Source organism: Hyla sarda, chromosome 1, assembly GCF_029499605.1.
Source record: "Hyla sarda isolate aHylSar1 chromosome 1, aHylSar1.hap1, whole genome shotgun sequence".
Lineage (NCBI taxonomy): Eukaryota > Metazoa > Chordata > Amphibia > Anura > Hylidae > Hyla > Hyla sarda.
In genome coordinates this window covers 498633531-498652911 of record NC_079189.1, presented here as the reverse complement: position 1 = coordinate 498652911, position 19381 = coordinate 498633531, and the positions used below count along the sequence as shown (strand labels likewise).

The following is a 19381-nucleotide window of genomic DNA, read 5'->3' as shown; positions in this document are numbered from 1 at the left end:
GTCTTTTTTTTCCACGAAGAAGAAGCCGGCTCCAGCAGGGGAAGAGGACTTCCTGATATACCCCTTCTGAAGGTTCCCCTGGATGTAATTAGACATGGCCTCAATTTCTGGGACAGACAAAGGGTAAATTCTGCCCCTGGGAGGAGTGGTGCTGGGCAGTAAGTCAATAGGACAATCGTAGGGACGATGTGGAGGCAAAACTTCAGCTTGCTTTTCACTGAAGAGATCAGCAAAGTTCTGGAGGAATGAAGGCAAACCGGGCAGAGGACAAGAAGATGAAGGTTCCAACTTTGACAAATGTATATGAATACAGTGGTTGTTGCACTGTGGACCCCAGCGAAGAACTTCTCCAGTTTTCCAATCCAGCTGCAACCAAGGTAGGCCAAGCAAGAGAGGAGAGGTACAATGAGGTGCATAGAAGGACAAGTTCTCCTTATGCAAGAGTACAATGGTTCAGTACGATATAGCACGGTACAGTCCAGTTTTCTCCATTGACCGTAGAGATGTACAGAGGCTTTAACAGGCAGGACACAGGCAGATAATACCTATGTACTAGGGTGGCATCAATAAAGTTTCCCGCTGAGCCAGGGTCCAGAAAGGCAAGAAGGTAGACAATCTCTTTGGAGGGTAGAAAAAGCTGGACCATGAAAGTTAAGCATGGAGAGGTGGTATTCACACCTAGGGAGGCCTCTCCCACAAACCCTAGGTGCGAGTGTTTCCCTGTGACTGTGGACGCAGAGGACAATCCTTGAGGAAGTGATCTGCACTGGTGCAGTATAGGCATAGATTCTCATTTCGTCGGAGAGTTCTCTCCTGCAGGGTCAGGCGAGACCGATTCACCTGCATAGCATCCACTGCGGGAGGCAACGTAGAAGGTTGCGGTGGTTGCTGGAAGACGAGGTGCCAGACGAGGAAAGCACGGAGCTCGTGCAGACTCCCTTTCTTGGCGTAGTTCCTCACATCGCTCAGAGAAACAGATATCAATCTGGGATGCCAACTGTATTAGTTCATTCAGGTTAGATGGCAATTACCGGGCAGCGAGGACATCCTTGATATGACTTGATAATCCTCTCTTGAAGGTAGCGCAAAGAGCTTCATTATTCCATGATAACTTGGATGCCAGGGTACGAAATCGTATGGCATACTCGCCCACAGAGGAGTTGCCCTGAGATAGACTCAGCAATGCCGACTCAGCGGAGAAAGCTAAGGCTGGTTCTTCGAAGACACCACGTAATTCCCACAAGAATGCCTGGAGATTAGTAGTGAGAGCAACACTGCGATCCCAAAGTTGAGATGCCCAGGCCAAAGCCCTTCCAGTTAAGAGACTGATTACGAAGGCCACCTTTGCTCGTTCCGTAGGGAACTGTTCCACCATGAGTTCAATGTGCATGGAGCACTGAGTCACAAAGCCACGACAGGACTTGGGATCCCCCTCATATTTCTCTGGAAGAGACAAGGGGAGTTTTGATCCGGAGATGACTGCAGGAGCGGGAGGCAAGACTGGAGCAGGAGGAGGAGGCTGTGGCGGTTGTTGTTGAGCAGTGAGTAACTGTTGCATCATGGCGGACAACTGGTTCAACTGCTGTGCCTGCTGGGCCAACTGCTGTGACTGGAGCGCCAAAATGGAAGCGATATCCGGATTATCTGGCAGAGGGACCCAGAGGGATCCATGGCTGGATCTTGCTGTTACGGAGCTGGATGTGGATCCTCTAACCTGTGTGGCTGATGACTCGGACCGTATCGGGGAGTGGAGTCTAAGGTGCCGCTGGTCTTCACCAGAGCCCGCCGCAAGGCAGGATGGGCTTCCTTCGGCAGGCGACACCCAGGTCGCTACCCCCGACACGGCTCGACCACACAGGTAGCTGGGCAAGGCGAGGTACTGAAGGATAAGGCAGTAGCGTAGTCAGACGTAGCAGAAGGTCAAGGCAGGCGGCAAAGGTGCGAAGTCATATAATGTAGCAGGAAGGTCTGGATACACGGATAAGGCAAACAGGCAACAAGGAACGCTTATAATCTCAGGCTAGTGGCACTGAAGATCCGGCAGGGAAGAGGGGGAGGTGCAGGAACTTATAGACAAGTGTCAGGTGTGTGACATAATTATGGGCGCAGTGGCCCTTTAAATTTCAGAGCTCCGGCGCGCACGCGCCCCAGGGGACGGGACAAGCGCACCGGAGCTGAAAAGCAGAAGCGGAGGAGTCAAAGGAGCATAGTAAGTGACGGGTGGCTGGGACTCGCATGCGGGCGCGTTCCGCGATGCGAATCCCAGCCCCGCCGACAGCAGGGGCAAAGCACTCGCAGCCGGCGTGTGCGGCCGGAGCACGATCCTTAACAACAGGATTTTTTTTTATTATAACCTCATACATTTTCCTTCATACAGTAAGGTAAAAATATATTACATTCACAAGACACTATTAATTCTGCTTGAAATAAATATGCGCATCTTAAAATGTATGACAGATATATATATATATATATATATATATATATATATATATATATATATATTATATTATATTTAAACAAATTAAAACCAGATTGCAAAACATTTTTTTCCATTTTTTTTTATTTTATTTTTTTTATATTTTGATCAGAGATTTTTTTTATTTTATTTTTCATACACGTTTGTGGGTGCAGCCACCTTGTTTGAGCTGCTGCTAACAGTATTTAGAGATACTGGCCTTGATTTACTATTGTTAACTCAACCTTCTTTGCGCCACAATTTGCCAAAAATTCTTCCTGTGCCAGAATTTGTGGTGCAATGCACCAAAATAAACCTACATACCTGACAAACCAGAAAAAGGGGTATGGGGGAGCTAAAAAAGGGACATGTTCTTGCTACTCAAGTCTTTAACACCATTTCACAATAATAAAAACCCAACACTCTCAGTAAATCAGGACAAATGTATGCTCTACAGCTGCCACACGAATCATAGGAAGAAATAAACCTGGTAATACAGGTGCATTTCTGTGCATGGATTATGGATGCAAATCCTGGTCCTACCACAATTCTCTTGGCCTGAACTAACAGTATAATAGATATATATATATCATGCTCTTAGTTCAGGCCATTACACCCACGAGCAGGCTGAGGATTTTGGCCAAAATATGAGCTAAATAACAAGCCAGAAATAATCTTTAGTCAATCTGGCCAATAGCTGGATTCTCACATGCAGTTTTTGATGCAGTTTTCTAGAACTAAACACAAAAAAGAATACAAAACTGATGCAGATGGATTATTGGCCACACAGTTTCTATAATAACAGTATCACAAAACCAAACTAAACAGAGTGCAATCTTGGTGCACAGTGATATTGGAGATGCAATTCTAAATAAGCAGCAATATAAATATCTATAAAGTATAATACCTATATAAAATGTATACAGGTGATATAGTCAATGTATTAATTAAAATAATGATGATCTCATGGTGTTATTTAATCAAAACTTACCAGAAATATTTCCCCACTTGCTTCTTATTTTTGTATGCAACCAGCCCTACAGGGGTGAGGCCTAAAAAGTATTCAGAGTTATTTTCCCCCTAAAAAAAATGCAAGAATACAAGTATTGATAAGTATATCTATCACTACTAACTATCTCAGAATAGACATGTTTACTATAGATGTGCCTTGTATGTGCTCTATTTCTGTAAGATCAAAATAACTCTTAAGTTCCTTATAAACATGTAGCTCCAATTGCAACCAGTCACACCCTTTTTGTGTCTAAGGGTACGTTCACATGAGCGGACCCACAGCGTATTTTACGCTGCAAATCCGCCACTGAAGGACTGCTGCATGGTGGCTTTACATGTGCCTGCTCAGAGCGGCAATACGCTGCTACGAGCAGACACACTACCATCTGCGAGTTGCCACTGTGCATGCACGCTGCCACTCGCACATCACAGTGTGTCTGATCGTAGCAGTGCATTGACGTTCTGAGCAGGCACATGTAAAGTCACCATGCAGGGGTCCTTCAGCGGCGGATCTGCAGCGTAAAATGCACTGTAGGTCTGCTTGTGTGATCGTACCATAAGGCAGTGGTTCTCAACCTGGGGTACAAGTACCCCCAGGGGTACTTAGCAGTTCTCCAGGGGGTACTTGGAAGAAAAAATCAGTAATGGCAGCCACCGCCACTGGTTACTAGTCTGGACCACTTTGAAATAAATGGTAGGCTGACGTCACTGCACCAAGGAGCGGATAAGGACAGCAAAGGTAAAGTGCGAGCACTGGGCTGCTGTGGGCAGTAACTACCATCAGCTTTGTTGCTCCACTGCCCCTGCAGTCCGGGGATCTCCTGCTATGAGCCATAGCAATAGGTCCCCAGACCAGAGGAGCAGTGGAGCACCAAAGCGGGACAGTATGGCGGCCTACAACTATATATGGGGGCAGTTTGGGGGCCTACAGCTATATTTGGGGGCACAGAGGGGGCCTAACAACTTTATGGGGACGCAAAGCAGGTACTATTACTGTGTGTGACAATAAACATGGGGAGTTTGTAAATAGGTGGGTATTGTACTGCAGAAAAGAGACTAAAATGTTTGTTTGGCTGGTTCTGTGGAGAAGTCTTGTATGGGAAAAATCTTAAAGGGGTAGTCCAGTGGTGAAAAACTTATCCCCTATCCTAAGGATAGGGGATAAGTTTGAGATTGCGGGGGGTCCGACCGCTGGGGCCCCCTGCGATCTCTCTGTACGGGGGCCAGGCTCTCCGGCCAGATAGCGGGTATCGACCTCCGCACGAAGCGGCGGCCGACGCGCCCCCTCAATACATCTCTATGGCAGAGCCGGAGATTGCCGAAGGCAGTGCTCCGGCTCTGCCATAGAGTTGTATTGAGGGGGCGTGTCGGCCGCCGCTTCATGCGGAGGTCGACACGCCCCCTTCCCACGGGCTGTCGGGGCTCCGTACAGGAGATCGCAGGGGGCCCCAGCGGTCGGACCCCCCGCGATCTCAAACTTATCCCCTATCCTTAGGATAGGGGATAAGTTGTTCACCACTGGGTCACCACTGGACTACTCCTTTAATGGTGGTCTAAGCCAGATAGTGAAGAAGAAAAAATTAAACAACTACGGTTAGAGAAGACATCACCTGTAAATCGGGGGACTGGGGAGATAGGGAGAGGAACAGGGGGCTTGTTATAGAGGAAGGTAAAGCATGTGAATTATACTATAATCATTACAAAATGTCTCTAATAAGGGGGTACAACTTTTTGGGAATGGGCTGTCAAGGGGTACTCAGCCAAAAAAGGTTGAGAATCACTGCCCTAAGGGTCCGTTCACACGAGTTTACCTGCTGGTTTACCTACGAAATTTTCACAGCGTATTTGCTGTGGAAAATCAGCAGCGGATTTTGCTACCATTGACTTCAATGGGTCAACAGAAAATCCTCAGTAGAGGCAGATTTGCAGATTTTCCTTAAGAGCCATTGAAATCAATGGTAGCAAAACCTGCTGTGGATTTTCCGCAGCAATTACGCTGAGGAAATTCTACAGGTAATCTGCCCTTGTGAACGGACCCTTAGGCTGGGTTCACATATAATATTAAGTCAGTCCTCAGTTTGGAGATCATCAGGAGTCCTAATGACACAAAAAAGTTGTAAGTGGGATGGGGAAGGAGGGGTGGAATTTATCATGTCTGTACCTAGGCAATTTTTTTTACATTTGCGGTGCGATCACCAAGTAGGAAGGGCATGTGACAGAGCGCGTGTAATCGTGCACAAAGGAGTGAGTGGTCCCCTCCACTACCAGGGAAAAATTCTGACGAAATCTCAGAGCAGGCAAAGACTTCTGAGACTGTCTCCCATGTGTCTCTTAATAGATCCAGTGAACACTTGCTCTGGTGTGGAATTTACTTTCGAGCGGTGTGTGAAATGCTGGTCTGGGTGAATTCCCTCCCTAAATTATTCCACTATGGTTTTTTTGCTATGTTGGTTCTGCTCTTGGTTTTGGCTAAGAATACTGATCAAAATACTATGTGTGAACCCAGTCTTTAGGGATTCCCATTAAAAACAATGAGATGAGGCTCTCACATGTACTGCAATGCAGATGCCTTAAAAATATATGTTGGATTTTTTGTTTTTTGTACAAACCGCCTAGACTTCAGTTCACACTGTTAATTCGTTAATTTTTTCAGCAGTTTTCTATTGCTCTTAGATATTATCTATTAAAAAATCTAAACTTGATGCGCCCATTGTAAGTCAATGGAATGGATTAGGATCATAATAGATCCAAAAATTGTCAACAGCTCCGAAATTTATAGCTGGTTATAGATTTGTCAGACTGATCATGGCTCCTGTAAACACAACTAGAGCACCAGTGTAAACAGAGTCTTGTGCTGGTTTCTACCTTTTGACACAAATATCCAATACAAACCAAATATACATGTAGCATAATAAAGTTGTGTGTAGTAAACAGCACTTTTAAGAATATTTACCATCATTTATCAAAGAAAAAGAAAAAACTTGCCCTATTAGAAACTTTATTATTCTATTTTTGCCTGATTATACAATTCCTGTCACTATATTATAGTAATAAATGCATTAATAGTAATAAACTAGTCAATGTGTCATACTGCACAATGCCTATGCTAAGTAAATGAACATAAAATCTACTTTAATATACACCCTGCTCAATGAAGAATGAAAGATCTATTCACATTTCAAAAACATAAAAGCAGTAAAGCTGGTAATAAAGCAAATTTGCTCAGACAGGGGTAATGGAATGGAGATATTTACATTGTTAAAGCCTTTACGCCTCTAACTGAATATAGGAAATACATTTATTCTGCCTGTTCTATTATAGTCAGCAAGGACACATTAGAGTCAATTAACAGTTCATATAGAGTCCCCATGCTGGGATAAGATCAAGTACAAAGGTCGACAGAGTTAAGAGTAAGGTATTAATTTCTTTGTTTCTATAATATAAACTGATTTGTTTTTCTTCTTCACAATGTGGGCGAAAATTGAAAGATAAGCAGGACAAGTTGGCACCCACTGTTGCTAACTATTTGGGCCTAAAAAACATCTCAACTATTTTTGAGATGTAAAACTGATCATTTTCAGATTTTTTACAAAAAACAGAGTATGAACACAGTCAAAACATTTTTTTAAAAGTCTTTATTTTTAACTTTAATGGTTTAGCAACACAATACAAAAATACCACAACATACAGCCAGAGATAGACCCAACCCCACCACCCTCAAAAAAAAAAAAAAGGAGCAAATGAGCAGCAGGACAACACGCCTGAAGTAAGCAGTCAAGGATATCTACCCCCGGCTGACACCAAAACACTTAACAGAAACGCAGTTTGAACCATCATGCAATAGGAGGAGGGGAAGTATCCTTCCAAGCCATAATCCGAACTTTCCGAGCACAGAACAATAGGAACCGAATAAGTAGGCACCTATGGGAGCCCGAGGCTAAGTCATCAATAACACCCAACAGACAAACAACAGGGGAAAACACATGAGGAAATTCCAAGTGGTCCGCCAAGAACTGCAGCACCTCCCTTCAGAAGGGTTCCACACAAGGACAACTCCACATAGCATGCAGAAGAGAGCCCACATCCGCATGACACCGAAAACAAACATTTGAAGAAGAGATACACATACGGATTAGTCTAACCAGAGTGTAATATAATCTAAGGATGAACCTAACCTGAATAAGCAGATCTCGAGCACTAACCACTCTGAGGTAGTAGTTCTTAACAAGTTCCTTCCACTGATCAACCGTCAAATCAGGAATATCATCTACCCACTTTGCAAAAGCCAGCTCAAACGGCTCTGGACCCGCCGACTGCAATAATGTATAAGCCTGAGTCAAAGGTTTAGTGAGGTCAGCGGTACCCAGAAGCAACTCCACTTCAGAAAAGGCCAGGGTCACATCAATGTCTCAACTGGAAGTACCTAAACTGGGCACTCCGAGGGAGATGGAAGTGGTCACACATTTCTTGGAATGAAGGGAAAGCAGGAAACTTTCCAAACAAATGCATGGCGAACTTGACTCCGTGAGCGCTCCCCAACCCGGCAGCCTCCAACTCCTGCAGGTGCTCAAAATGAGGATTTCCCCGACACATTACCGGTAATGGAAAACGTCTAGAAACCACCGACCACACCTCGGCCACAGTCCTAATAGGGGACAATAACCTAGAAGTAGGGGTATACCTGTACAGGGTATTAGTCAGTGTTTCATACAAACCCATGTGACCTCCCGCCAGAGCAGTGGAAGCGTTTGTCAGGCGTTTGTGCATATTAGGAGCAGCTAAGCCACCCCTCAGTTTGTGCACCTGGAGCAGCGCCTGACCCAGTCTCGGATGTTTGTCCTGCCAATAAAAGGATCTCAAAGCACCACTCAGCCTCGTAAAGAATCTCTTAGGGGGACTCACCGGGGAAAGATGAAACAAATATAAAAACTTAGGCAGATAAATCATTTTAAATATATTAATCCTGCCAGCCAGCGATAGGGGTAGAGGAGACCAGGCCTGTAATTTAGCTATCACATATGACAACACCGGATCTAAATTCAACTTAAAATAGTCCTTCACAGATACCGAAACTTCCATTCCCAAATATTTAGAGTGACCACCTGCAACCCATGAGGGAGCGAGGGAACAAGTCCGGCCGTCACAGACAGCGGCATCAAGGAAGACTTGACCCAATTAACCCTGAGACAAGGAACCAAAATCCTCAAGGAAAGCGAACAAGGCCCCTAGGGAATCGTGAACATCTAGGTAAACCAAAGTATCATCTGCATACATGGACACTTTTTCTGCCAAGGAACCCCTACGTACCCATGAATACAAGGAGATGATTGGATAGCCGCAGCCAGGGGCTCGACTGCCAGGGCAAACAAAAAAGGGGACAGGGGGCACCTAGCGGAAAGGAGACAGAGACCTCTATATTAGTGCACACCCTAGCCCTAGGGCTATCATATAACAACCGTTCCCACACCCGGAACCGAGGACCAAACCTTAGGCCCCCCAAAACACCCCGCCAATACAGCCATTCCACAGAATCAAAGGCTTTATAGACATCTAGGCTAACTACATAACCCCCAGAGGCATCCCCTTCAGCTGCAGCTATGTTAAGGTGCAATATTTGTACATTAATATCCGTAGCCCTTCCTGGCATAAAACCCATCTGGTCAGGATGTATGACAGCAGCTATAACCCTACACAGCCGATTAGCTAGAACTTTGGCCGGAAGTTTGATATCTACATTAAGGAGAGAAATGGGCCTATAGGAATCCGGTAGAGTGGGATCCTTGCCTGGTTTGGGAAGAACCACAATAAAGGCCTCTCTCATGGAGTCAGGGAGTCTCCTAGTCTTCAGGGCCATGCTGAAAAGAGTCTGTAAAATAGGGATAAGCCGCTCCTCATTCGCCCTGTACGAGTCACCAATCATGCCATCTAGCCCCGGGATCTTCTCCGATGGAAGAAAAGCAATAGCCCTATAGATTATGCTATCAGAAAAGGGGGCATCCAATGCAGCAGCCTGAGCCGCATTTAAAGGCATCAGAGGCAAACCTTGCAAAAAAGACACTAAACCAGCCGGAACAGTCGGCGATTGAGAGGTATAGAGACCACTATAGAATTCCCAAAACACCTCATTAATACCAACAGGGTCAGTTACAAGTGTCCCAGTAGCCCCCCTAATACAGGGTATAGCGACGACAGGTCTACTTTCCCTAGCCAAGTATGCCAAAAACCTACCATTTTTATCCCTGAATTCAAATAAAGCAGCCTCCCTATCCACCATTTTCTTTTGAATCTTCTCCTTCTGAAGGATTAATAGAGCCATTTGAGCATTCAACTATTTACTTTCATTATCAGGGGAAGGGTTCCTCACTACCTCCGCTTCCAAAGCTCCAATCTCAACCTGTAATGCTCTCTCTCTAGCAGAGTAAAACCTCCTCTGTCCTGCGACCCCTGCCATAAAGGCCCCCCTTACATGTGCCTTATATGCATCCCATTGAACTAATTTATCAGGGTGGGACCTATTATGTTAACAGAAACAATTATGGGCTTCTAGCAATGATGCCATCACCACCTCCTCCTGCAGTCAGCCAGGATGCATCCACCAGACCTTGGAGGATTGACGAGGGCCCAAACCTAAAGACAAGAGCTGAGTGGTCAGAGATCCCCCTAGTGGTGTAGCAAACATCGCTTACCAGAGGAAGAAGATAAGAGGAGGCATAAGCCAGGTCTATTCTGGAGAATGATTTATGCACTGCCGAGTAATAAGAGAACAGATGGTCAGAAGGCCGTTTGGCCAGCGCCAAACCTCAATAAGGGACATCGCCATACTCAAATTGTTGAGACTAGGAGAACCAATGTCTGCTGCACCAGTGTGATCCACCCCGGGATCCAGGACCACATTAATGTCACCTATAAGAAGAACAGGCAGAGAAGGAAATGTCAATAGTTTGGACGCGATACAATCTAAGACCTCGACATGGAACGGAGGAGGAACATACACAGACAGCAACAGAAAACAGTAGGAGTGAAGGGAACACTGGGCAATCACAAACCTACCAAAATGATCACAAGCCACTTGATCAATAACCAGGGGAAGGGATTTAGATACCAAGATAGAGACCCCCCTCGCAGAAGACAAATAAGTGGAATGATATTCCCTCGCTATCCAAGCCATCTTTAGGGCAATTATTTTCTTACCCGTTAAATGTGTTTCTTGTAAGCAAATCAGATGTGGGGATAGCTTCTTAACAAAATCCAGAAATAGCGCCCATTTGAACTTAGAATTAAGGCCCCTAACATTCCAGCTCAAGATTTGAAGTGACCCCATCTATCCATAGCTAAAAAGACTATTCACAGTATAAAATACAACCGGACTGGGAACCCCGCCCCCCCTACTAAAGGGAAACTGATCTAAGGGCTCACCTGGGACATAACACCACTGCCCGAGGGAATCCGGGAGCACACACCTCCTATACCACAGAAGAGACAAAAGACAACACTGACAGACAAACCAAGAAGCAAACACAAAAACAAATGCAAAACACAACCAATACATCCCCAACAATACCCTGTCTAACACTAAAACTCATGTAGACCTAGAACCTGTAACACTAGCCTAACGGAGGTAGGAAAAGTCATAGTGACCTAAACCCTCCCAACCCCAGCTAACAACGAAGAGACAACTAGGGCCAACTCACTAAGGGAACCTTCCATGAAGGCCGGAAAGTCCCAGGAACAAATCCGTGATCAGAACTCAAGGACGGGAATGGAAAGCAACATTCTAATTCCCTACTCTCACTAACTAACACAGTAAGGCAAGGCCAAGGATCCATTGAACAGGTCAGTCCGGAGCCGCATCCACCCACTGCAAGGTCTTGGCCGGGGATGTGAAGAATCTGGTATTCGTCCCATCCACCACCACACGAAGACGGGCTGGGAACAGCATGGCATAACGATATCCCTTGGTATGGAGACGGCTACAAACTTCAGTGAACTTGTTTCTCTGGTTACACAGCTCCACATAAAAGTCCGGATAAAACGCCACCCTGGTATCATTAAAACGCACCTCTCCTTTAATTCGCACAGGTCTCCGGATAGCGTCTCTGTCCCTATAATATAGGAGCTTTGCCAGGAACGGTCAAGGAGGAGCCCCCGGGGGGGGGGGGGAGGGGAGACCATGCAGGGACCCGATGGGCCCTCTCTACAGTAAAGTAAGGTGAGAAGGTATCAGACGGCAACAATTCCTTGAGCTAGGATTCCAGAAAGGCTTCAGCTTTTTCGGGCAGGCCAACCAGGCGGATATTATTACGCCTCAGTCTATTCTCCATGTCATCTGCCCTGTCAAGTACAGACTTAATCTGTCGCTGCATGGTCGTCAGTTGCGCCGGGATAGGTGACAGACTGTCTTCGAAGTTGGAGACCCTCCACTCGACCTCGCCAGTGCGCTCAAAGAGCTTTTGAGTTTCGTGACGAAGTATCACAAAGTCTTTACGGAGTTCATCCACCTTGGAAACCATCATTGTTTGGCAGGACGTGAATGCTGCAAAAAGTTGTGTAAATTTCTGATCTGCCGAATCAGCAGGACAGGCAGAGTGAGGAGGGGAGCAGCATCTCTCTGAGCCAGGAGAACTGGGGAACATAGGGGGGGGGGGGGGAGGGAGCAGGAGACAAGCCCTCCGCCATCCCCGAGAGCCTTGTAAATTGACTGAAAGTTCTCGCAGAGTTGACAGAAATCTTAGAGTCACGTCTGGCATGCTCACCGGCAGGCGGAGGACCTTCATCAAAGGAGACCTCATCTTCTGAGGACTGTCTGGCTGCCTCAGCCGCTTGTTTGTTCTTTTTAGACCGGCTCCTCGGACCCCCCCATGTCCACCACTAACAAGAGCACCAGAAAGTCCCGAGAAGAGTCACAGTAGACACCCAGTCTACTGAGTAGTTGCACAACAGAGTCACCGCAGATTCACCACAGAGTCACCGCAGATTCACAGCAGAGTCACAACAGGGACACTGAAGAGGCCAGTAAATGCAGATGCACAGTAGATTAACTGTAGATGCACAGGAAATGCACAGTAGATAAAGCAGAGATAGGCACCACAGAAACAGGTCTCAGGCAGTCAATACCTTTCAGAGGAAACTCACATCCCAGAGGCCACAGCTGCACCACAGAAGGGGGTCAACCACCTCACCTCTTCTTCTCCAGTGTCAGGCCCAGGTCAAGCAGCCGTATTAGACCTTCACAGGCCAGCAGAGGACACCAGAGGGTTAACGTCTCCCACCGACCTCAGTAACAGCCATCCACAGGCAGAGGCCACACACTCACTCGCTTTATTCACTGCCTGGGCGCGGGAGTTACCCAGGCAACCGCCGGCTCTGCCCACAAAGCACCAGTAATGGCGGACCTCTCTTCACCAACAGGGCCTTCCCCCCTGTACTTCAGCTCGCCTGCCGTACCAGGGTCACCTCCGCTCCCCCTTCCTATCACCTCACCGCTGATCTCCGGATCCTGGGCCCCAGCAAGGACCGCACACCTCAGCAGCTCTGCAGAGATACCCAGCTGCAATGAGGGGCGCAACTGCCGAAGTCCTCACAAGCGTTTCTCTGCGCTCCCCACAGACTGGGACATCATCGGAGGCACCCACAGCCCCCTGCACGCAACCAGAGTGCTGGACAAGCGAGTTGGAGCCCGAAAGGGTGATTAACCAGGATAAAACAGAGCTGGGTCAGCGGGAGCAAAGCGATGTGCGACCGCTCAGCTCTCCATGCAAGCCACACTCCCCCCCCCCCCCCCCCAACACAGTCTAAATTTTAGGGGATGAAATGTATTTCGAAAAGTATAAAAACATTCTTAATTTAGCTGCAGTTTTTTGGCTGCTGTTTACTACATCTTAGTGCTAGTAATACACTGCTGATGCCAATAGTATGATGAGAGGAAAGCACTCAGTGGTCATACAGCAGTCTTTCATAGAAAGCTACTTCTACCAAAACTTGCTTTAACCAATCAGGTGCTTTTCTTTAAGGCAGGGGGAAGTGCCAGCCTACATCTGAAGCAGAGCATTACACTGTACCAGGATACTACTACAGTGGCAGCTGACAGAATAGGAATGATATAATACTGTAGGACATCTGCAGGAACAGCAATATCATCAAACTTCCTAGGTCACCCATGCCCTTAGTCAATAACAGTTCCAGAAGTCATGGAAACTTTTTCCAGTGGGGAAAAAAAAAACAGTTTTAATCAACTGATGCCAGAAAGTTAAACAGATTTGTAAATTACTTCTATTCAAAAATCTTAATCTTCAAAAATTAATTGCTTCTGCTCTGGACAGTTCCTCACATGGACAGAGTTGTCAGCAGAGAGCACTTCCTGTGGAACACAGCAGCTGTTGGGTGTGTCTCACTTGCAGAGTTGTCCAGAGAGAGAGGAGAGAAGCAGTTTTTTCCAGCAACCTTTTCCCCGGGAGGGTGGCAGACTCCTGGGAAGAGCCTCCTGCTATGGACCCACGGCCTTCCACCTCCATACTAGGCCGGCGGGGGGTGGGAGTGAGAGCGTTATGGCCGATTCCCAGGACGGGGTCAGAAGATCCAGCAGGCTCCGCAGTAATGTGGAGCCCACTCCCCCGTTCATCGCTGGAAAACGCAAGGCATACGGTAGGAAGATAACTGTTGTGTCTTCAGGGACTGTTTCTAATGTTACGGAACCCCAGCAATGGGGGGTGAAGGGACCCAGGGAGTCGCTTGCCACGTTTGGATCCCGCATGCAGGCAAAGCTGGTGGAATATGAGCAGCTGGGAAAGAAGCTGAAAGTGTTAAGGGAGGATCTGAAGTTTGCCGCTACCAGACAGATAACTCTGCCAAGGCTATGAGGGCTAAGTTTGCTGCTAGAGTGTGCGAGCTGAAGGCAGAGGAGCAGGAGGTGGTGAGAGCCCGAATGCAGATCATAGAGGGAGCGGGCATGTTTAAAGAAAAATAAAAAAAAGGGAGACTGCGTAGGGAAGAAGGTCAAGATGCTCCTTCCTCCAGTCATACCTCTGAATCCGAAACTGTGGATGAGGAGGAGGACGAGGGGCAGACAGTAAATGGTGGCCAGAAAAAGAAGAGGAGGAAGAAGTGTAAGAGTAAGGCAGCACCGTCCTCCTCTTCAGTTGTAGCCTCAGACCATAGAAGGAACAACTCAGTCTCTGACCCTCTGATCGTCCTTTCGAATCGATATGAGGCCCTCGGGGATACTACCTCCCCTCCTTCTCTCGAGGGTCAGGAAGCGGTGTGGCCTCCAGGAGGTGCCGAGCCTCCTTCCTCTGGGGCAGTTTCCTCAGGGGGAGAGGTAACACCAGGTGCCGGAGGTAAAGATCCTGGGATGGATATGTCCCAGAGTTTAAAAAGAAGTAAAGGGTCTTCCTCTGATTCAGATGGGGGTGGAGGGAAGGAGAGGAAGAAGGTTTAAGGGGTGAGGCCATCTAACTCAATCACCCAGGATGACGGCACTCACCCCGCTGACACTGGCATCTATTAACTGTGCCAGTATAAAGTTGGATACGGCTAGATTTGCAGCCTTTGATTTTCTCGGCCGTGTTGAAGCCGACATTTTCTTTTTACAAGAGACCAGGTTGTCAGATCTTGCCTCTCTGGTAAAAGCCAGGAGAGAGTGGAGGCGCGGTCCCTCCCACTGGTCTCTTGCGGCTGAGTCGTATAGTGGGGTGGCGGTCATTTTTTTGCGCTCCTGTTGAATGCAGACGGGTTATTGAGCTGGAAATGGGGAGGTGCCTGATCATTGAGGTCTTCATGAAGGGACAAGAGCTCCGGCTCATTAACAACTACGCCCCGCAAACTAAGCGGGGAAGTAAAGATCTCTTTATGAGGATTAAGCCCTTTCTTTTTACGTGTCGGCAGGTGATCTTTGGAGGGGACTTCAATAATGTCACGGGGTCCCAGGATAGGAGAGGCTCCAATGGTCCACTGACTTGCGATAGTGTGGCACTGATTAGCATAACTAGAGAAGCTCGCCTAGAGGACGCCCACATCCGGAGCCCCTCAGGCCATGTGGGTTTCACCTATCATCAAGGTAGCCGCAGGTCTAGAATAGATAGGTTTTATTTAAAGGAGGAAGCCGTCTCTTTCGCAGTGTCCGTGGTTGAGGTGGAGTTCTCCGATCACTGTATGATTTTGTTTTCCCTGAATGTTTCAGAGACCCCCCGGATGGGTAAAGGTTATTGGAAGCTGAATTCGTCCCTCCTGGTGGAAGCGGAGGTAAGACAGTCCTTTGAGAATTTTCTTCAGTCAGGTACCTTTACTGGATCTTTGTAGTAATAAGCTGGAGTGGTGGGAGATATTCAAGAAGCGGGTTGCGGGGTTCTTCCGCCAGCTCTCGAGCCTCAGGTCCCTGAACAGGTATCGCTTGTATCAGGGTCTGAGGAGGAAACTCGAGCTTCTTGTCTCGACTGGAGGTAGCCGAGAGGATATCTCCAGAGTGAAATCCTTGCTGATGAGGTGTCAGTACGATAGGCACGCATCTTTGGCTTTTGAGAGGGATTTCAGGAAGTACCGCTCGCCCGACCCTTACAGAAACTGTAAGATGTCAGTGAGTAGTAAAGTCATTTCAGGACTGATTGATAGTACAGGATCTCTGAATCGGTCCAGATCGGGGATCTTGGAGGTCGTCAGATCCTTCTACTCGCACCTCTTGGGAAGGAAGGATCTAGATCGAGACAGGATATCGGTTTTCCTGGCTGAAACCATTCCTGAGCCAGGGGTAGACCCCTCTCTTGATGTTTTGGCAGAAGAAATCAGGGAAGAGGAAGTGAGATTGGCGATCGAGGGGCTTGCCCCTAAGAAGTCGCCAGGTCTGGATGGCTTAACATCCGAGTGGTACAGGACCTTTAAGGAGTCTTTAGCTCCCCTCTTGACTGAGGTATTCAATGAGTGTCTCTCCTCGGGCACTCTGCCGAAGTCAATGAGGAGGTCCGCCCTGATTCTCCTGTCAAAGGGTAAAGAACCCAGCCGTTTTGAGAATTGGAGGCCCATAGCTCTTCTCAATATGGACAGGAAGCTTCTGGCCAAGATACTGTTTAATCGGCTGGTGCAGTTTGCACCCCGGCTCCTTTCGGGGGCTCAGCACTGCTCTGTTCCAGGCCGAAGCACCTTAAGTGCTGTCCTCAGTGTCAGGGAGGCAGTGGAGCGGAGTAGTGCTTGTTTCTGGAAGGGGTACTTGCTGTCCCTGGATCAAGCCAATGCGTTTGATCGGGTGAACCACGAGTACCTCTGGTCCGTCCTCCTGAGATATGGCTTACCAAGTACTTTTGTTAATTGGCTTAAGATCTTGTATGCAGGGGCAGAGAGTTTCCCTCTGGTGAACGGGTGGTCTGGCCACTCTTTTGAGGTGGGGTGCGGAGTCCGTCAGGGTTGTCCTTTGAGCCCGCTTTTATACGTGTTTGCGATCGATCCCTTCGTCCGGAGGGCAGATTGTGGGCCATTGGCGGGAGTCTGGCGGAGCTGGATGTCACCCAGAGAGTGGTGGCGTACGCTGATGATGTCACCATTTTCGTGTCCGAGAGAGAGAGGAGGTCGATGTGGTGATGTCGGAAGTGGACCGCTACTCGGAGGCATCCGGGTCTAAGATCAACCGGGATAAGTGTGAGAGTCTCTGGCTGGGAGGAGGAGATCCCACGTTTGATCTCCCGGACACCCTTCCAGGGCCCCAAGAGTCAGCAAAAGTTTTGGGCATCACTTTTGGCCAGGATGATTATCCCACCAAAAACTGGGATGGTAAGCTCCGGAATGCCACTCAGAGGGTGGACCAGTTGAAGGGTTGGTCTATGACCCTCAGGGAAAGGGTACACATGATCAAATCATACCTGCTCCCCTTGTTTATCTATCTGGGCAGCATATGTATCTTGCCAGAGGCTTACTACACTAGGGTCTAAAGCCTGTTTTTCCAACTGTTATGGGGGAACAGGATGAACCTAGTCAAGAGGGAGGTTACGTACCGCACGAGGAGACTAGGGGGTTTATCTATGGTAAACCCTGTGGTGTTCTTAACAAACCCCTTCTTGAAAGCTAACATCTCAAACCTCTGGTCAGAGAGGGAATGGTTTCGGCCTTTCTTCCAGGAATGGGAGACAGGAGGGCGAGTGAAGGACCTCCGTACGCCACAGGGATATCTTCCGGTTTATGCTACCCCAACTCTGAAGGCGATACATCGGTGGGGTCTGGGAGTGTGGGAGATCAGGACCCAGTCAAGGCAGTTATCACGATTCGGCTACAGGTTGTGGATCCACTGTGTCAGCGAGGGATTGGCGTGGACCGTGCCGGTGGACCAGTTCTAAGTGGCTACTGGTGTTCACCAGAGCCCGCCGCAAAACGGGATGGTCTTGCTGCGGCGGTAGCAACCAGGTCGTATCCACTAGCAACGGCTCAACCTCGCTGACTGCTGAGAAGGCGTGGAACAGAAGGACTAGGCAGAGGCAAGGTCAGACGTAGCAGAAGGTCGGGGCAGGCGGCAAGGTTCGTAGTCAATATGGATAGCAGGAGATCAGGTAACACAGGCTTGGACAACACTAAACGCTTTCACTGGCACAAGGCAACAAGATCCGGCAAGGAAGTGCAGGGGAAGTGAGGTGATATAGCCAGGGAGCAGGTGGAAGCAATTCAGGCTAATTGGGCCAGTCACCAATCATTGGTGCACTGGCCCTTTAAGTCTCAGAGAGCTGGCGCGCTCGCGCCCTAGAGAGCGGAGCCGCGCGCGCCAGCACATGACAGCCGGGGACCGGGACAGGTAAGTGACTTGGGATGCGATTCGCGAGCGGGCGCGTCCCGCTATGCGAATCGCATCCCTGCCGGCAATGTCAGAGCAGTGCTCCCGGTCAGCGGGTCTGACCGGGGCGCTGCAGGGAGAGAGACGCCGTAAGCGCTCCGGGGAGGAGCAGGGACCCGGAGTGCTCGGCGTAACAGTACCCCCCCCCTTAGGTCTCCCCCTTTCTATGTCCGGCAACTGCTTCACATGGGACGAGGACACCGGGAGTGATTGTAGGGTTTCCTCAAAGGCAGGCAGTACAGCAGGAGTGGGAATGGGGAGGGAGGGCAGAGGGTGAAGCTTGGCACGGGGCAGGGTGTCACCAGGACGGGGGCCATGAGGAGGCAATGAGGCTTTCCTGACGGGACTGGGAGGGGGGGAGAGGCATTTCTTGTGGCAAGCAGAGTCCCAGTTCTTGATCTCCCCGGTGGTCCAGTCAAGGGTGGGAGAATGAAGCTGGAGCCATGGCAGACCAAGGAGGACCTCAGAGGTGCAGTTGGGAAGGACGAAAAATTAAATCATTTCGTGATGGGGTCCAATGCACATTAAGAGAGGTTTTGTGCGGTAACGCACGGTGCAATCCAATCTAACTCCGTTGACCGCGGAAATGTAGAGCGGCTTGACGAGACGGGTCACCGGGATGCAGAACTTATTCACCAAAGAGTCCAGAATAAAATTCCCAGAGGCACCAGAGTCCAAGCAGGCCACGGCTAAGAGGGAGGAGTTGGCAGAAGGAGAAATCCGCACGGGCACCGTGAGACGTGGAGAAGCAGACTTCAAACCAAGAGACGCCACACCCACGTGAGCTGGGTGCGTGCGTTTCCTAGACGTGGAGGACGAATAGGGCAATCCACCAAGAAATGTTCGGTACTGGCACAGTACAGACAAAGATTTTCTTCCCTACGGCGATTCCTCTCTTCCTGGGTCAGGCGAGACCGATCCACTTGCATGGCCTCCTCGGCAGGAGGCCCAGGCGTAGATTGCAAAGGATACTGTGGGAGAGGTGCCCAGAGATCTAGGTCTTTTTCCTGGCGGAGCTCCTGGTGTCTCTCAGAAAAACGCATGTCAATGCGGGTGGCCAAATGGATAAGTTCTTGCAGGTTGGCAGGAATCTCTCGTGCGGCCAGCACATC

General features: G+C 48.6%; 1 protein-coding gene across 2 annotated transcripts in view; it reads right to left on the bottom strand.

The window, feature by feature from the left end:
• The window catches only part of EPB41L4A (erythrocyte membrane protein band 4.1 like 4A), a 298574-nt gene that overhangs the window by 96400 nt on the left and 182793 nt on the right, over positions 1 to 19381 (bottom strand). For both annotated transcript variants that reach the window (XM_056537472.1, XM_056537473.1), the window contains one exon: positions 3450 to 3538. In XM_056537472.1, coding sequence (XP_056393447.1) covers positions 3450 to 3538 — 89 coding nt within the window. The remainder of the gene's footprint in view (positions 1 to 3449; positions 3539 to 19381) is intronic.